General features: G+C 46.1%; 1 protein-coding gene across 2 annotated transcripts in view; it reads left to right on the forward strand.

Annotated features, from left to right (window-relative positions):
* Positions 1-11,592, forward strand: part of si:ch211-232b12.5 (zinc fingers and homeoboxes protein 3) — a 12,943-nt gene extending 1,351 nt beyond the window's left edge. Inside the window, exons 2-3 of one of the 2 annotated variants that reach the window (XM_005915291.2) lie at positions 7,293-10,197; positions 10,743-11,592. In XM_005915291.2, coding sequence (XP_005915353.1) covers positions 7,490-10,197; positions 10,743-10,779 — 2,745 coding nt within the window. In that variant the 5' untranslated portion in view covers positions 7,293-7,489 and the 3' untranslated portion in view covers positions 10,780-11,592. The remainder of the gene's footprint in view (positions 1-7,292; positions 10,198-10,742) is intronic. The other variant, XM_005915293.2, reaches the window with a different exon arrangement.
* The last annotated feature ends 1,197 nt before the right edge of the window (positions 11,593-12,789 follow it).

A 12,789-nucleotide genomic window follows, 5' to 3' on the forward strand; every position in this document is an offset into this window, starting at 1 on the left:
TGTGTGTGTGTGTGTGTGTGTGTGTTTGCTCCTGTAGGGCACATTGTCATTTATCTGCACATAAATATTGACCCAGCTTTGAATGCCATGTGTCTGTCTCTGGCTTTAGGGGAGGGACCTCTGCGCTGACTAATGTTGCCTCTGTGAATCATTTGTGGGTCCAGTGTCCATAGCACAGGAGACAACCCCAAATTATTCAAGCAGTCAGCTAGACAGGCATGGTTCACGGGTAATTTTTGGAATGTATTTTAATTGTTTAACCATGCGAGCTTATTAGAAATGACGTTGGGTCATGGAAATGACTGCGCAACTCTTCTGCCACAGAGGTTTTCCTCAGACAGGAGGTGTTTTTGGGGGCTGTGTGGGGCGCAGTCCAGTCTCCAGTGAACGTTTCTGCACTCCAATAGTTAATTTGCAGGCTGTGTGATGACCAGCAAAAACAAAGGTAAATGAGCTCTCGCTGTGCTGCTCCGGCAGACCGGGTTCAGCTTTGGCCCGGTGAGTTGAGTATGTGTGGAGGTTTTCACTCTAGCAGGACACTTACACCGGGGGAATGTCAATTCCCTTTTGTGGATCCCTGGGAACGGTCTTCCATCTCCCTTCTCGGAACTGCTCTAATGAGGCCAGGCATATTGCCTTTCATCCCGCACTCCCTGCAATTAGGCACAGCTCATAGTTTTCGTCATGGCCACAGCGGAGTGTTTGTATACACAGACACAATGTAGTGGGCCAAGAGTGCCCACTCCCCTCCAAAAAATACAGCATCTTTGCCCATGCCATCCCTCCATATACCTGGCATACTGTACTTTTAAGGATGTGGTGTTCTGAGTTCCAATAGCAGTCGCTGTGGATGTTATGTTTGTGTGTGTGCCTCCCACAGCTTAAAACGAATCCCGTGCCAGAGAATACCAAGGAAGGTCATATGGTCATGATTTGCAGATTTAGCTGACATGGAGTGTATAACATTCCTTGGGTTCGGAGAAGAAAATCAACTATCTAATGCCAACCAGATCTATTTCCAGCCGTTTTATATAAACAAGCATTCATGATAGCGGCATACCTCATGATCCTCACAGAGAATTCTCCAACACACAATGGCGAGTCCTATTTCTCCCACCAAAAAGGTCGGCGTTCAAAGCAGGTTCACTTTTATTTGGGTCTTTCATCCTTTTTGGTTTTGCTTTTGTCAGCGGACCAATGCCGTATCGAAGCCCGGACCGCTCAAAAGGCTCACTAAAACAGCATGTTTGCACAGTTCCAACCAAAAGAAACCTCCGTGCACTGATGGGTGGGAAAAAACCTTGGGGCTAGTGGGGAAAAAGAGCCCCTGCCACTTTTTCTGTCCCATGCAAGAAAGGTTTGGTCAGCAGGAGCTGGCATTTACCAGGCTTTGGCAGTTAGAAGAGGCTGTGATGTCAGCCATTTTAGGATGGACAGTACAATGTGAGGTATGCCGCCATCTTTCTTCCTTTTCTTCTTAAGTTGCCAAATGAATGCCTGTAGTCTTGGCTACAAAACTGAAGAACTTATTCATGAAAAGTGATTTTTAAAAAGATGCATGACTCAGATTTTTTTTATTTATTTATTTTTTATTCTCAGCGCACCACCGTTTACTCGTCTGTCATTCATTTGGGTCACGGGTAGAAGGGTTGGCAGAACAATGTAGACATTTCAACAGCGAGCGGTCATATTAACACAAAACAGGGCCGCCCGAAAAAGATGCCGGCAGACAGGCAGAGCGCGTAGGTATGTACTGTACCGCCTCGGTCACCGGGCCTCCGCGCAGATTTAGCAAGATAAAAACAGTGACGGGAGGTCATTTGTGTCCCGTTCAGCTGTGATATTCCTTTCATCGGCCCGTCACACGCATGAGAACAGTGCGGCAGAGTTTCTTTTTTTTCCCCCACAATGTGATTGAGAGGGGGGAAAAAAGCAAAGTTGTTGCTGCAGACCTCACCCAAAGTTGACTGAAAGAGACTTGAACCATGAATGGAGTTTTCAAAGATGGCTGGCGGGGCATGTGGATTAAGTTTGTCCTGCACCGGATGCAGTCCAAGGAATTCCGCACGCACGCACGTGTGTGTGTGTGTGTCTTGAGGTTGGGTGGGTGTGGATGAGTGACTCTGCTCTGTGTGTGTGTGTGGCATGGTGGGCAAGGGGAAGAGAGGGGTTGCCATGGCGATGTTAACACATGAGTGGCACCACCGACTGGTCTCCCAGTGGACGAGGCTGCAGTCATGGAGGTAAGAGGGGGGGCGGCGTGCGTGAGGAGGAGGAGAAGGACGTGGACGAGCTGGCTGACAACACCTGCGTCTCAGACATTCAGACACTAATACGCACACAAACACACCCATGGAAAGGAAATAATCAGAGCCCACAATGGAGACTGAGACCACACACTGAAACCTCTTCATATGTCTTCGGCTGGACGGGCTGTGGAGAGACCTGTGCGCTCTGTCAGCGTAGTTCTAATGACCCTGATGTCTCTGAATTGTTTTTCAGCACACGTAACGCTGGAGCACGACACTCACGCTGGCACGCACGCACAAAGGTGTCCCCAAAACTGAAAGCTGCCCCTCATTAGATGTCAGGAAGGAGCAGCGCGTCATGACGGACACGAGATACGAGCAGACGCGGCGGAAACCGAACAATTCGACAGTCGGCCGCGTAAAGGCTCCCAGCACTGGGTCACGTTTCCCTTATAAATGAGGCGCCATTGTTCCCCATCTCTTCTCTGTGCAAGACAGTAATTGCTCTCTGTCTCTGGCTTATATTTGGGTGTCCAGCTGATCCACTCACATGGCGTTAATCTATTTAATGGACGTTTGGCAGGAAAGATTCCTGCTAAACAGATTTTTTTTGATCATTCAAATGTATCTGTCAGGAGCCCCCCCCCAAATCCACCCCAACCCCCAGCAGACAGAAAGTCTTTTTTTTTTTTTAACAGATTTTTTTTTTTTGAAGGAGTCTCTCAAGACAGCCGTGGATCACTGTCACAGCAAATTACACACAAAATAAATGTTGTCATAAGTGCGAGAATTTATTCCTTTTCTTTTTCCTTTTTTTAGCTCTTCTGTGACTGTCACACCAAGAGACTCCTTGCCAGTTATTCAGTTCAAAGAGAAAGATTTTTCAGAACGGTGCAGGTGCTAAATGTTGCGGAGGTGAGGTGGGAGTGTGTGAGGACCAAGCGTAGAGAGTTGCGTGCCTACAAGCGTGTCAGCGGGGAGGAATATTGAAACAGCACAGCCTGTCATCATCGTCAGTCATCCTCACACTTCACTCCCAAATGTCTGAGTTCTGTCTTCCTTTGTCCTTCTCCCTCCTCCAGCCTTCGCGTTCTCATTCATGTGAACGGGCGGCACAACACAAACACCAATCTCTGTTCGTGTCAACTGTAGGTGACCCAACAATCTGGGAGTGTTTGAATCAGTCATCAGACTGTTTTGAATTAAATTTTAATGTCTAGCAACCACTTTGCAGCCTCGCCTCCCTCTTCCGCTGGCAGCAGCTTGCTGTATATTTGGCATGTTTTTTTTTTTTGTTTTGTTCCCCCTTTTTTTTCGTGTTGTAATATTGTAATTACTGCAGCAGTTTATGAGGTGATGGATGGGAATACATGCTGCTCTCTTTCAACTGTCTTTTTTTTTGGCATGGAAAAAAAAAGGTGGTAGCACTCACGTGGTTGCCATTTAAAAGTAGACGGGGATATAATTAAATATTAATGAGATGTAAATATAATATTGTTATGGAAATGATGGTGTAAGAGCACACGAGGCTGTAAATCTTTATGCTGCTATTAAATCGGGCGGAACGTATAAACCCCATCAGAATTTAAACCTGGCCTAATCCCATTTGTTTTTTGGGGGGGAGGAAAGAAAAAAAAAGTGTAACGGTGTAAACGTGGTTTTAGTCCAGCGAGCGAGGACTCTCCGTTTCCCCCCCTTTGGAGCGTGGGTGTTCGGAAAAACACGTCTGAGAGCTCTGCCACTTTCCCTCACTTCAGATACAACTCCTCTGGTCAAATGAGATGAAAAGAGTTTCCTCCCACCCCCACAGAGACGGTGCCACTGCGAGGACATACAACACACCGAGGACAGTGATCGTCTGAGCGTTGTCTACCTCGTCGCTGAAACACAAGGCCGGGCTTTTCAGAGGGAACCATTCAATGGCTCCCCGTCTGGGAAGCCCTTGTCTTGTGTCTGCTCGCACGTCTCGCTCGCCAGATAAAGCAGCCCATTCTTTAGATAGGTGACCTGATTCTTTATGTAACCTTTCTCAACTTTTGGCTTGTTTCAGGTTTTCTCATACAGGAAGTGGAGTGTTTCTCTCGGGGAGGGGAGAGCGTCTGTACTGGGCCGGCGTCTGTCTCGTCACAGACCGGCATCCCTTGCAGGGGCTGCTACGCCAGTCGCAGCCCACAGCCAAAATTACAGTACCCTCTCCGTGAGTTTAGTTTCAAACACATCCTGGCACATAATGTGCTCTCTGTTGGATGAGCGCAGCGATTGGGGCAGCTCAGACAAACGGAGCCAGCGCTGATTTTTCGCTGAGTTCTATAGCATAGGAACATCTCTCGCACAGATGTTTCGGATGTGCATGACTACATCCCTCTGCTGCATGAAAGCTGACGTCTAAATCCCTCGTTCCGTGGAACAGCCTCAGTGAACCCCTTGTCCTCACCAGGGGTTAATCGAGTGTGCCGTCAGAGAATATCATGACCTCTCTGGCGGCAAAACATACAGCACATGCCCGCGTCTGGATGCAGTGAACCGGGATTACTGCATAAGATGCTGGTGACCTAGTTTTTTTTTGTTGTTGTTGTTTGTTTGTTTTGTTTTAATTTTAGTTTTTTCCCTCCTGTCAGAAAGCAGCAGCCATCAGTAGGAATGAAAAAGAGGTAGTTATAAGGAGGACGTCACAGCCTGTCTGGGATCAGTGTGTACTGTTGAGCAGTCATTTGAGGGTTTTAATTCTGGAACAGGTTCATCTTTTATTTACCATCCAGCCAGCCGCGGTGAACGCGCACGTGGATGCAGTAAAATGAAAAGTCTGTGAAAGTGCTCTTCAGTTAGTGCGAGCGCAGCGTGCCAAAAAAATATGTGCTGGAAGTATGTGAAACGATTTCCTTTGTAAGCAGCAAACGGCAGCACGCCGTGCTTGAGGTATGCCGGATTTGAAAGGAAAGCAGGTTTAGGGGGAAATTAATGCGGCTGATGTCGTTCGCAGGGCGATAAGCCTGTGGTAGAAGGTAAAGCTTAAGTGATATAGAAAGATGGTGATTGGATGAGACCCATTTTCAGCAGCATATCACACATCAGTGCCTCTCCAGTCTCAGAAAAGAAGACGGGAGTGAAATACAGAGGCTCTGCGCGTGTGTCAGAAGTTCATTCAGAGGGCAGAGGCTGCGGAGCTGCGCCTCTACTTTGATATTTTTTCATTGGGGTTTTTTGTGTTTAGCACTTACGGCTGGTAAAATGACTCTCAAAACCTCTCTACTGCAAATGCGGACTGCAGTGTGTCTGTCATCTTGTCCTACAAACTTTGTTAAATATTTGCGAGAGAACAGGCACGTTTTATAAAAACGCGAAGAAGGAAGAGGGGAAATGTTGAAGACTGAAGTGACAATCCATATCCATCCATATAATTGGAGTGTTATAGAAAGGGAAAGCCTGTGGAAGTGTTTTGCTAATGGATTTGTGCACTCAGTGATGTGTGTATCGTGTTTGTATGCATGCACGCATCGCCATGCTGCTGGCTGAACAAATGCAGGATGAGACGGATTGAGCCGCCAGCTTGTATCTAGCTTTGTTTGTAGTAACCTTATGAGAATATTTCAAGTCCTCAACAGTACTGTTGTCAGCTGGCTGCTGCAACACACACCAGACACGCGAGTCACCTAATTTCCATTTCCACATTACATTATGCCCGGAAGGTACGCCGTAATGTGCAATGTAAAACAAATGGCTCACATCCAAGAGTGGACTAATATTGTTCACTGAATTTAACCTTCATATGTTTGCTGTATAGTAACAAACCAAAGAGGAACAGGGCGGGACGACCTGCGCATGTGACAGTGCCGAAATATAGTGCGGCTCTCCCCTTAAAAAAAAAAAAAAAAAATTAAAATCAAAAATCAGCTTTTTAAAAGAATTCTCATTTCTAATCGCACACGCACAATGACAAGGGAATATTTCTGTAAGACACAAATCTGTGCGCATATTTTGCATATTTGTGGTTGCTGAGACAATGTGAAAGAGTCTGTGGGGTTAGATACAGTGAGCACTATCAATTTGCAGTGGAGTGCAGCTCGCTCAGCGGGTGCGAAAATCACCAGGGACAATATTTATTTAATGATATTAACCCTTTCCCGAATGCAGGAAACGTAGATCTCAGGACTGAAAGGAACCCAGCACCATTATGTTAACACACTACCTTTATCTTTATTTTACCAGCAAGCATCATTTTGATGATGTTTTGTCAATATGGCAAAGCTTTACTAAATACATTTCAGAAGTGTTATCAGCTACAAGAAGGGACGATCGTAAGGCAGCTGTGGGGGGAAAAAACAAATATCAGTGAGATTAGTCATTTCTGACTGCGTGTATTCAAAGTGCGCGTGTGTGTGTTTTACTGTCTGTTAGTGAAGCTCTAAATTCTATTAATATACTCGTTGATGGAATGCTTTCTCATATTTCCTATGCCTTTCGCCTTGATATATTTAATGCTAAATATTTTTCGGCATTTATGAAATCAGCCTAAAATCATTTTAAAAGATGAATAATAACCAATAATTTGTGCATGATCTCTGATCACTTTTAAATAATCTGCCTAGCGAGCGAGATTCATGTTACCTCGTTCTGTACGGTAATTTAAGGTGACCTTCCTCTTTGATTATGATCATAATAAAAAAAATCTTTTACAAAAAAAAAGCTCTTGACTCTTTTACTTTGGTGCTGTAATTGCTGATAAATACACTTATCACACTGAATTTCCACCTACACGTATTACCCTGTGTGGAGCTGTTAGCGTCCTCCGCACTGCGCTCACTGTAATATGTAAAAATGTTTCATTCTTTTCATTTGGAAGCATAGACCATATACCTGCTTTTCATCTTTGTCAGGTCTTTATCTTTGATTTGCATGACATTCAAGTTTAATGAATAAATGTAATTATCTCACATTATATTCCTCCGTTTTGCCTCCTCTCGTTGCTTCTTACTCGCTGTTTTTTGCACTTTTTAAAGATGAACAAATCACACCTCTCTCTTCTTTTGTACTCTTTCCTCACAGGTCCCCCGGGAGCTGTTAAACTTGTCCATGTGGCAGGAGTCCTAAAGTGGCAGAAGGCATGAAGCAACACTGTGATATCATAGTGGCTGGTCCATGACACTAAATTCCATTCAACCCTCTCCACTATCCACCCGCCCTCTGTTCTCATCACACCGGACAACCAATCACTCACGCTCCCATTTACACAAAGCTGCACCATGGCCAGCAAGAGGAAATCCACTGTACCCTGCATGATACCATCCAAATCCAAACATGTGCGTGAGGAAATCATACTGGGCTCGCTACCAGAACTCCTACCAACAATCCCAGAAGATAGCATACTCAGCATCTCTGGAGAAGAATCTGGGCATTTCTCTCACAGCTCCTCCAAATCTGAAAGTGGCAGTGAGATGCAGAAAGGAGGCACGTATAGCTGTCTGACTTGCCGTTTCGAGTCCAGAGATCTCAACTACTTTTTGGATCACATGCACAACTGCCACTTAGACTTCAGGGCCCAGCCCACCTTCTACTGCCTGAACTGCGGGGTGTCAGTAGTCCGCTTCGAGGCTCTCGCTCTGCACAACGCCAAGGCCCACCCGAAGATAATGCAGGGCCTCGCTACTGCCTCTCTAGCCGTCAACAAGAGGGATGGCGTAACAACTGTGGAGCAAAGCCTTTTCACGGACAGCGGAGAAGACTACAGAGAATCTGGGATCTCCCTCACCAAAACACCAATTGCAAAGATGATGAAAGCCAAGGGGGAGCACAAAAAGATTGTGGTTTCTCACACTGTGGAGGTACGGAAGATTGACACTGGAAAGGATGTAGACCCCAGCATGCTGACAAATGTGCCTGAACTCCAAAACGGGGCTCTCAGTATTTCTGGTGCCCCAGCTATGCCGAGGACCACTGTCACTCACGTGATTGCGACGACAGTGTCCAACCAAGTCTTTCACCAGCACACTCCCTCCCTTTACTCTCCCCCCTCCTCTGATTCCAATAAAGACCTTCCAAAGGTAATGATCCCCCTCAGCAGCATCCCCACCTACGATGCCGCCATGGACACCAGCAGCTTTCTCAAGACATCCTTTGGCAAGTTTCCCTACCCGACCAAAGCAGAGCTCTGCTACCTAACAGTGGTGTCAGAGTTCCCCGAAGAGCAGATCAAACTGTGGTTTACTGCCCAACGACTCAAGCAGGGCATAAGCTGGTCTCCTGAAGAGATCGAAGAGGCCAGAAGGAAGATGTTCAACACCGTGTTCCAAGGTGGAGCACCCAAGAAGCAACCAACCACACCACGGCACGTCAATCACATCGTAACCCACCACACTGTAACTGCCCATCCAGGCTCAAAAGGACCAAACTTTCAGATGGCCAAAGTTCCATACAGTGGTGTAAAGGCCAGATCTGTCGGAGTCATAGCCACACAGGCCAGCATGTCAACCAACCCCCACATTACCCGGGTCTCGTATTCTACTCCGGTTGTCCCCCCAAAGTTCCCCTCTGTAGTCAGAACTACACAGGTACTGACCAAGAATACTGAACCCACTGTGGAGCCGGAAAAGAGCAACGGCCTGGACATGGCGGGGAGCAGCGGTTGCGTCAGTAGCACCAGCAACATTCGAAGCAGCAGTAGCAGCAGCAGTTGCAGCAGTAGCAGCAGCATCAGCAGCTATTCCAGCAGTAGTAATGGTGTTGACAGTTTCACCAGGAAACCGGTGCACAACAGCGGCCCAGCCAACGGCATCAACAGCATTGCCACTTGCTCTGCCAACATTAGCAATAATGATGAGCACTGTGTTGCTGACACCAACGGCAAACCAAATGTCAAAAGCAACAGTTTACCAATCGGATCGGAAGGTTCAAACAGTAACAAGTGTGAAGAGTCCATTGACAACACCAGCAAATCTAACATCACTTGTAACAATCATGACAGCAGCATCATCAGTGCACAAGAGCCAGCCCACGCCTCGAAGCCCGACGATGATCAAAACAATTACATCCACGTGACCAACAACAGCAGTATTAGCAGTGAATATCCCAGTACTACCTGTAATGACAGTGTCCCTAACCTGAATCATGCCAGCAAATCCCCAACGGAAAGCACCAGCACCACTGTCATTGCAAAAAGCAGCTCATCCGTTATTGAAGAAGGTAAAAGCAACAAAGACTTTCCCATCAAAGGCATGTCAATCTTACAGCAGCTCATTAAGGAGGAGGACGCATTTGCCGGGGACAAAAGCTGCCCCGAGCTCAAGCTTGACCCCATCAAGATCAACTTCAAGAGGCTGAAGATGACTGAACCAGAGGCTACATCAGAGAATGCGCATCAAGAACACAAGTCCGAAACTGCGGAGGGGTCGGCTTGTCAGGCGTCTTTTTCTCCCCCCTGGGGCCACAAGACCCCGCAGCAGTTGCACATCCTCCGGCAGGTTTTCTCCAACACCCGCTGGCCCAGCAGCCAGCAGTACGAGGAGCTAAGCATCCAGACGGGCCTTCCCAAGTCAGAGGTGGTGCGCTGGTTCAGTGACAGCCGGTACAGCCACAAGAACGGGCAGCTGAAGTGGTTGGAGAATTACCGGCGGCCGCCCGCGGAGTCGGAGGATGCGAGGGGTCGCAGAGATGCAGAGCTCGAGCCACCCAAGGACGCTCCGGCGGCCAAAAAGAAACTTGCTGAGCAAGACATGAACAAGCACCTTGAAGGAGAAGCAGGACTGAACTCAGGTCAGCGGGTTGTGTGGCAGGATTCATACTCACCGCTGATGGGCCTGATGGGATCCGAGGGGAGCGGCGAGCGAGGCCAGCGCGACGAATTGGGGCAGCCGGGAGCTTTGCAGGATCTCTGGTCAGAGCGAGCGGAGGACCACCAGCAGCCAGTGGCTAGTCAGTCACTCATTGAACAACAGACTGATTCCAATCAGGCCAGGTATTTGAGTCACAGCAATCCTTTTTGCACACCACTGAAACACACATTTCACTCACAGTGCCTTGTGATATTTTACAAGCTCGATGCTATTTATCAATCAAGAAAACAAAAACAACGTAAGGCAGGTGGAGTGATGAAAGGGTGACAGCTTGTTGTTTGTAGTGACTGCTGCGTGATGTACAGTAAAAAGAAAGCAGGAGAAGCGGGTACAAGTACTCATGCTGTGTAGCTTATTCAGGCAATCAAAGGTCTGTGTTTAAGAAGCTATTTTTAGATAAGTAGGAGTCTGGCCCGCTGAATTATAGATTGAGAGCGCATGCTAACATATGTGAATAAATCATGACAATTGCCTTTGGTGAGTTAGATTTCCGAGAGGCAAGACAAGCCATACGCAGGCGTCTTTTTACTGTGCTACCCCCCACCCCAAAAAAGGCCCTTCAATTTTACAACACACTGCAGCAGTGCCATGCAACCAGAATGATCCAATCGCATCCTCACGGTTTGTGTATGTTTTGTTTGCCTGTCTGTCTGCGTGTGCTGCTTAGCAGGGATCGCCTGAGGATGGAGATGCTGGAGGTGTGATGAAGCAGGCCTGCTCTCGCCAGAGGACCATGATGTTCAAAAGCTGGCTCGCTCCCCTGGCCAAGGTCTTAACACAAAAGAGAAAAAAAAGAAAAAAAAAAGAGTGTTCATAATGACAGCAGATGTGATTGTAGCTGGACCGTTGGACTCTGACTGTAACTGTGAATACCCCCCACCCCTCCTTCTCCTCCTCCTCCGCCTCCTCCTCCTCTTCTTCTTCTTCCATCTGCCATCACTTCCTGCCATCGTCAAAAGAAAGAACTTCTCACCTTTGAGTCCTGTGATGTTTAAGCCTTTCATGCTTCTTTGTGGTTGTGTGGGGAGGGTGCACAATGAGGTCAGTACGAGGGATCAAAGACAAGAAAGAGAAAAGACGCACACTGACTGGAAAACTGACTTGAATGAGCGAAGATAGGGTAGGATAGGGCCGAGAGATATTGTTCTGGGGTCAGAGGGAGAAATATATATATATGATTGAAACTGCACTATAAAAGAGGGTTTGTACTGACTGGACAAACAAATGATGTGTCAAGGATATGTTATTGTTGGCTTTGTGATATTTTTTACTTTTTTAGCAACCAGTACTTCAGCACTGCCTTGAATTTTACTTTTTTTCTCCTTTATTTGGTTTTTCAATTCTATTTACTCTTCTATAGTCACTGTAAGTCCAGATGCAATCAAACATGTTTTATTTAGATCTGTATAAATGTTGGTGATCACTTTTGCAGTTCAGCTACACGCAAGAGACTATATACAATGCACTAATGAAGACAGCAATGCTAAAAAAAAAAAAAAGAATCACACTGCTCCACAGTAAAGGTATTGACTGCTCCGTCAAGATCAATACACTACACTGCCCTGCAAACTGAACAGAGAGAAGCCTGTCACGCTAACGTTGCCTTACTCAGCTCTGTCCATGTGTTTATATGACCTGTCTGTCCATCACCTTGCTTTCCAGCTACTGTGCTGTCCAGAAGAGAAGAAGAAAAAAGATAAAAAAAAAAAAAGATAAAACATGCCAGTGCATTGATGGTCACTGTTGGTCTATATCTGTGAAACAATCTTGTGCTGCTTTCTGTACACTTGGAGATGTTTAACTTTAAGCTGTAATTGTATCAAATATTGTTACTGGCAAAATGTTGTTTAAAGCAAAATTATCAATTTGATCCCTAGACACTGACAGAGTGAGATATTGTGCTAGCTAGAGAGCCAAATGAGGAGATCTTTGCTCTCCTCTGAATTTTCTTGTTTATATGAACATACAGTCACTACATGAATCCTACTAAGCTGCATCTTTGTCAAGCTGCTAATAGCTAAGAACGGTGCTATACCATCCAAAGTGAAATTGGAGGTTCATCTCCTACCAGCAGTGTATGCACTTGTGTCGAATGTTACAAATTTATTTTGGTTTGAGATAAATGGAATCTGGACTTACGGTGTTATGATGACTTAAACTTTTATGAAATAGTCTGATCATAAAGCACTGTTGTATCATCCTTTCTACACTTCTGAATCTTTACAGAATAAACTGAATACTCACCAAGCAGAACAGGCTCCTTTTTTCCCCCCACCTCTTTTGTTCGGCACCTTGTGTTAGGGGTGAATATGAATCATGTGGTGTTAGTCAAATTATTCAGTGTGATGAATGTTCAAGCAGGATGCAATGTGCTAGAACTGGAGAAATGCACACAGCCTCACCTGCTGGCGAGCAGCTGACAATACAGTTTGTGCCAGAGATAAGCGGGCGGCAGGCAACACCCAAACATCTCCATGTCTGTAGTGTAGTCCTCCTACATCACATTCAGGGGGAAGCCTTCCAGTTTTTATTTTTGTAACCCTTTTTTTGCCCACATGAATTTAATAACACCAGCTTGTTTTCCAGCTTAAAGTATTTCAGGGCTCTGTTGATTCAGTTCTCAGGGCTGTTCATGGATATTAGAAATAAAATTTAGAGCTCATGCTTGTTCTCCCATTACAGGAAATAAAGTTGTGCTTAAGAATGCTGTAAAT

Source organism: Haplochromis burtoni, unplaced genomic scaffold (assembly GCF_018398535.1).
Source record: "Haplochromis burtoni strain Fernald_Lab_line unplaced genomic scaffold, NCSU_Asbu1 Contig_12, whole genome shotgun sequence".
Taxonomy (NCBI): Eukaryota; Metazoa; Chordata; class Actinopteri; order Cichliformes; family Cichlidae; genus Haplochromis; species Haplochromis burtoni.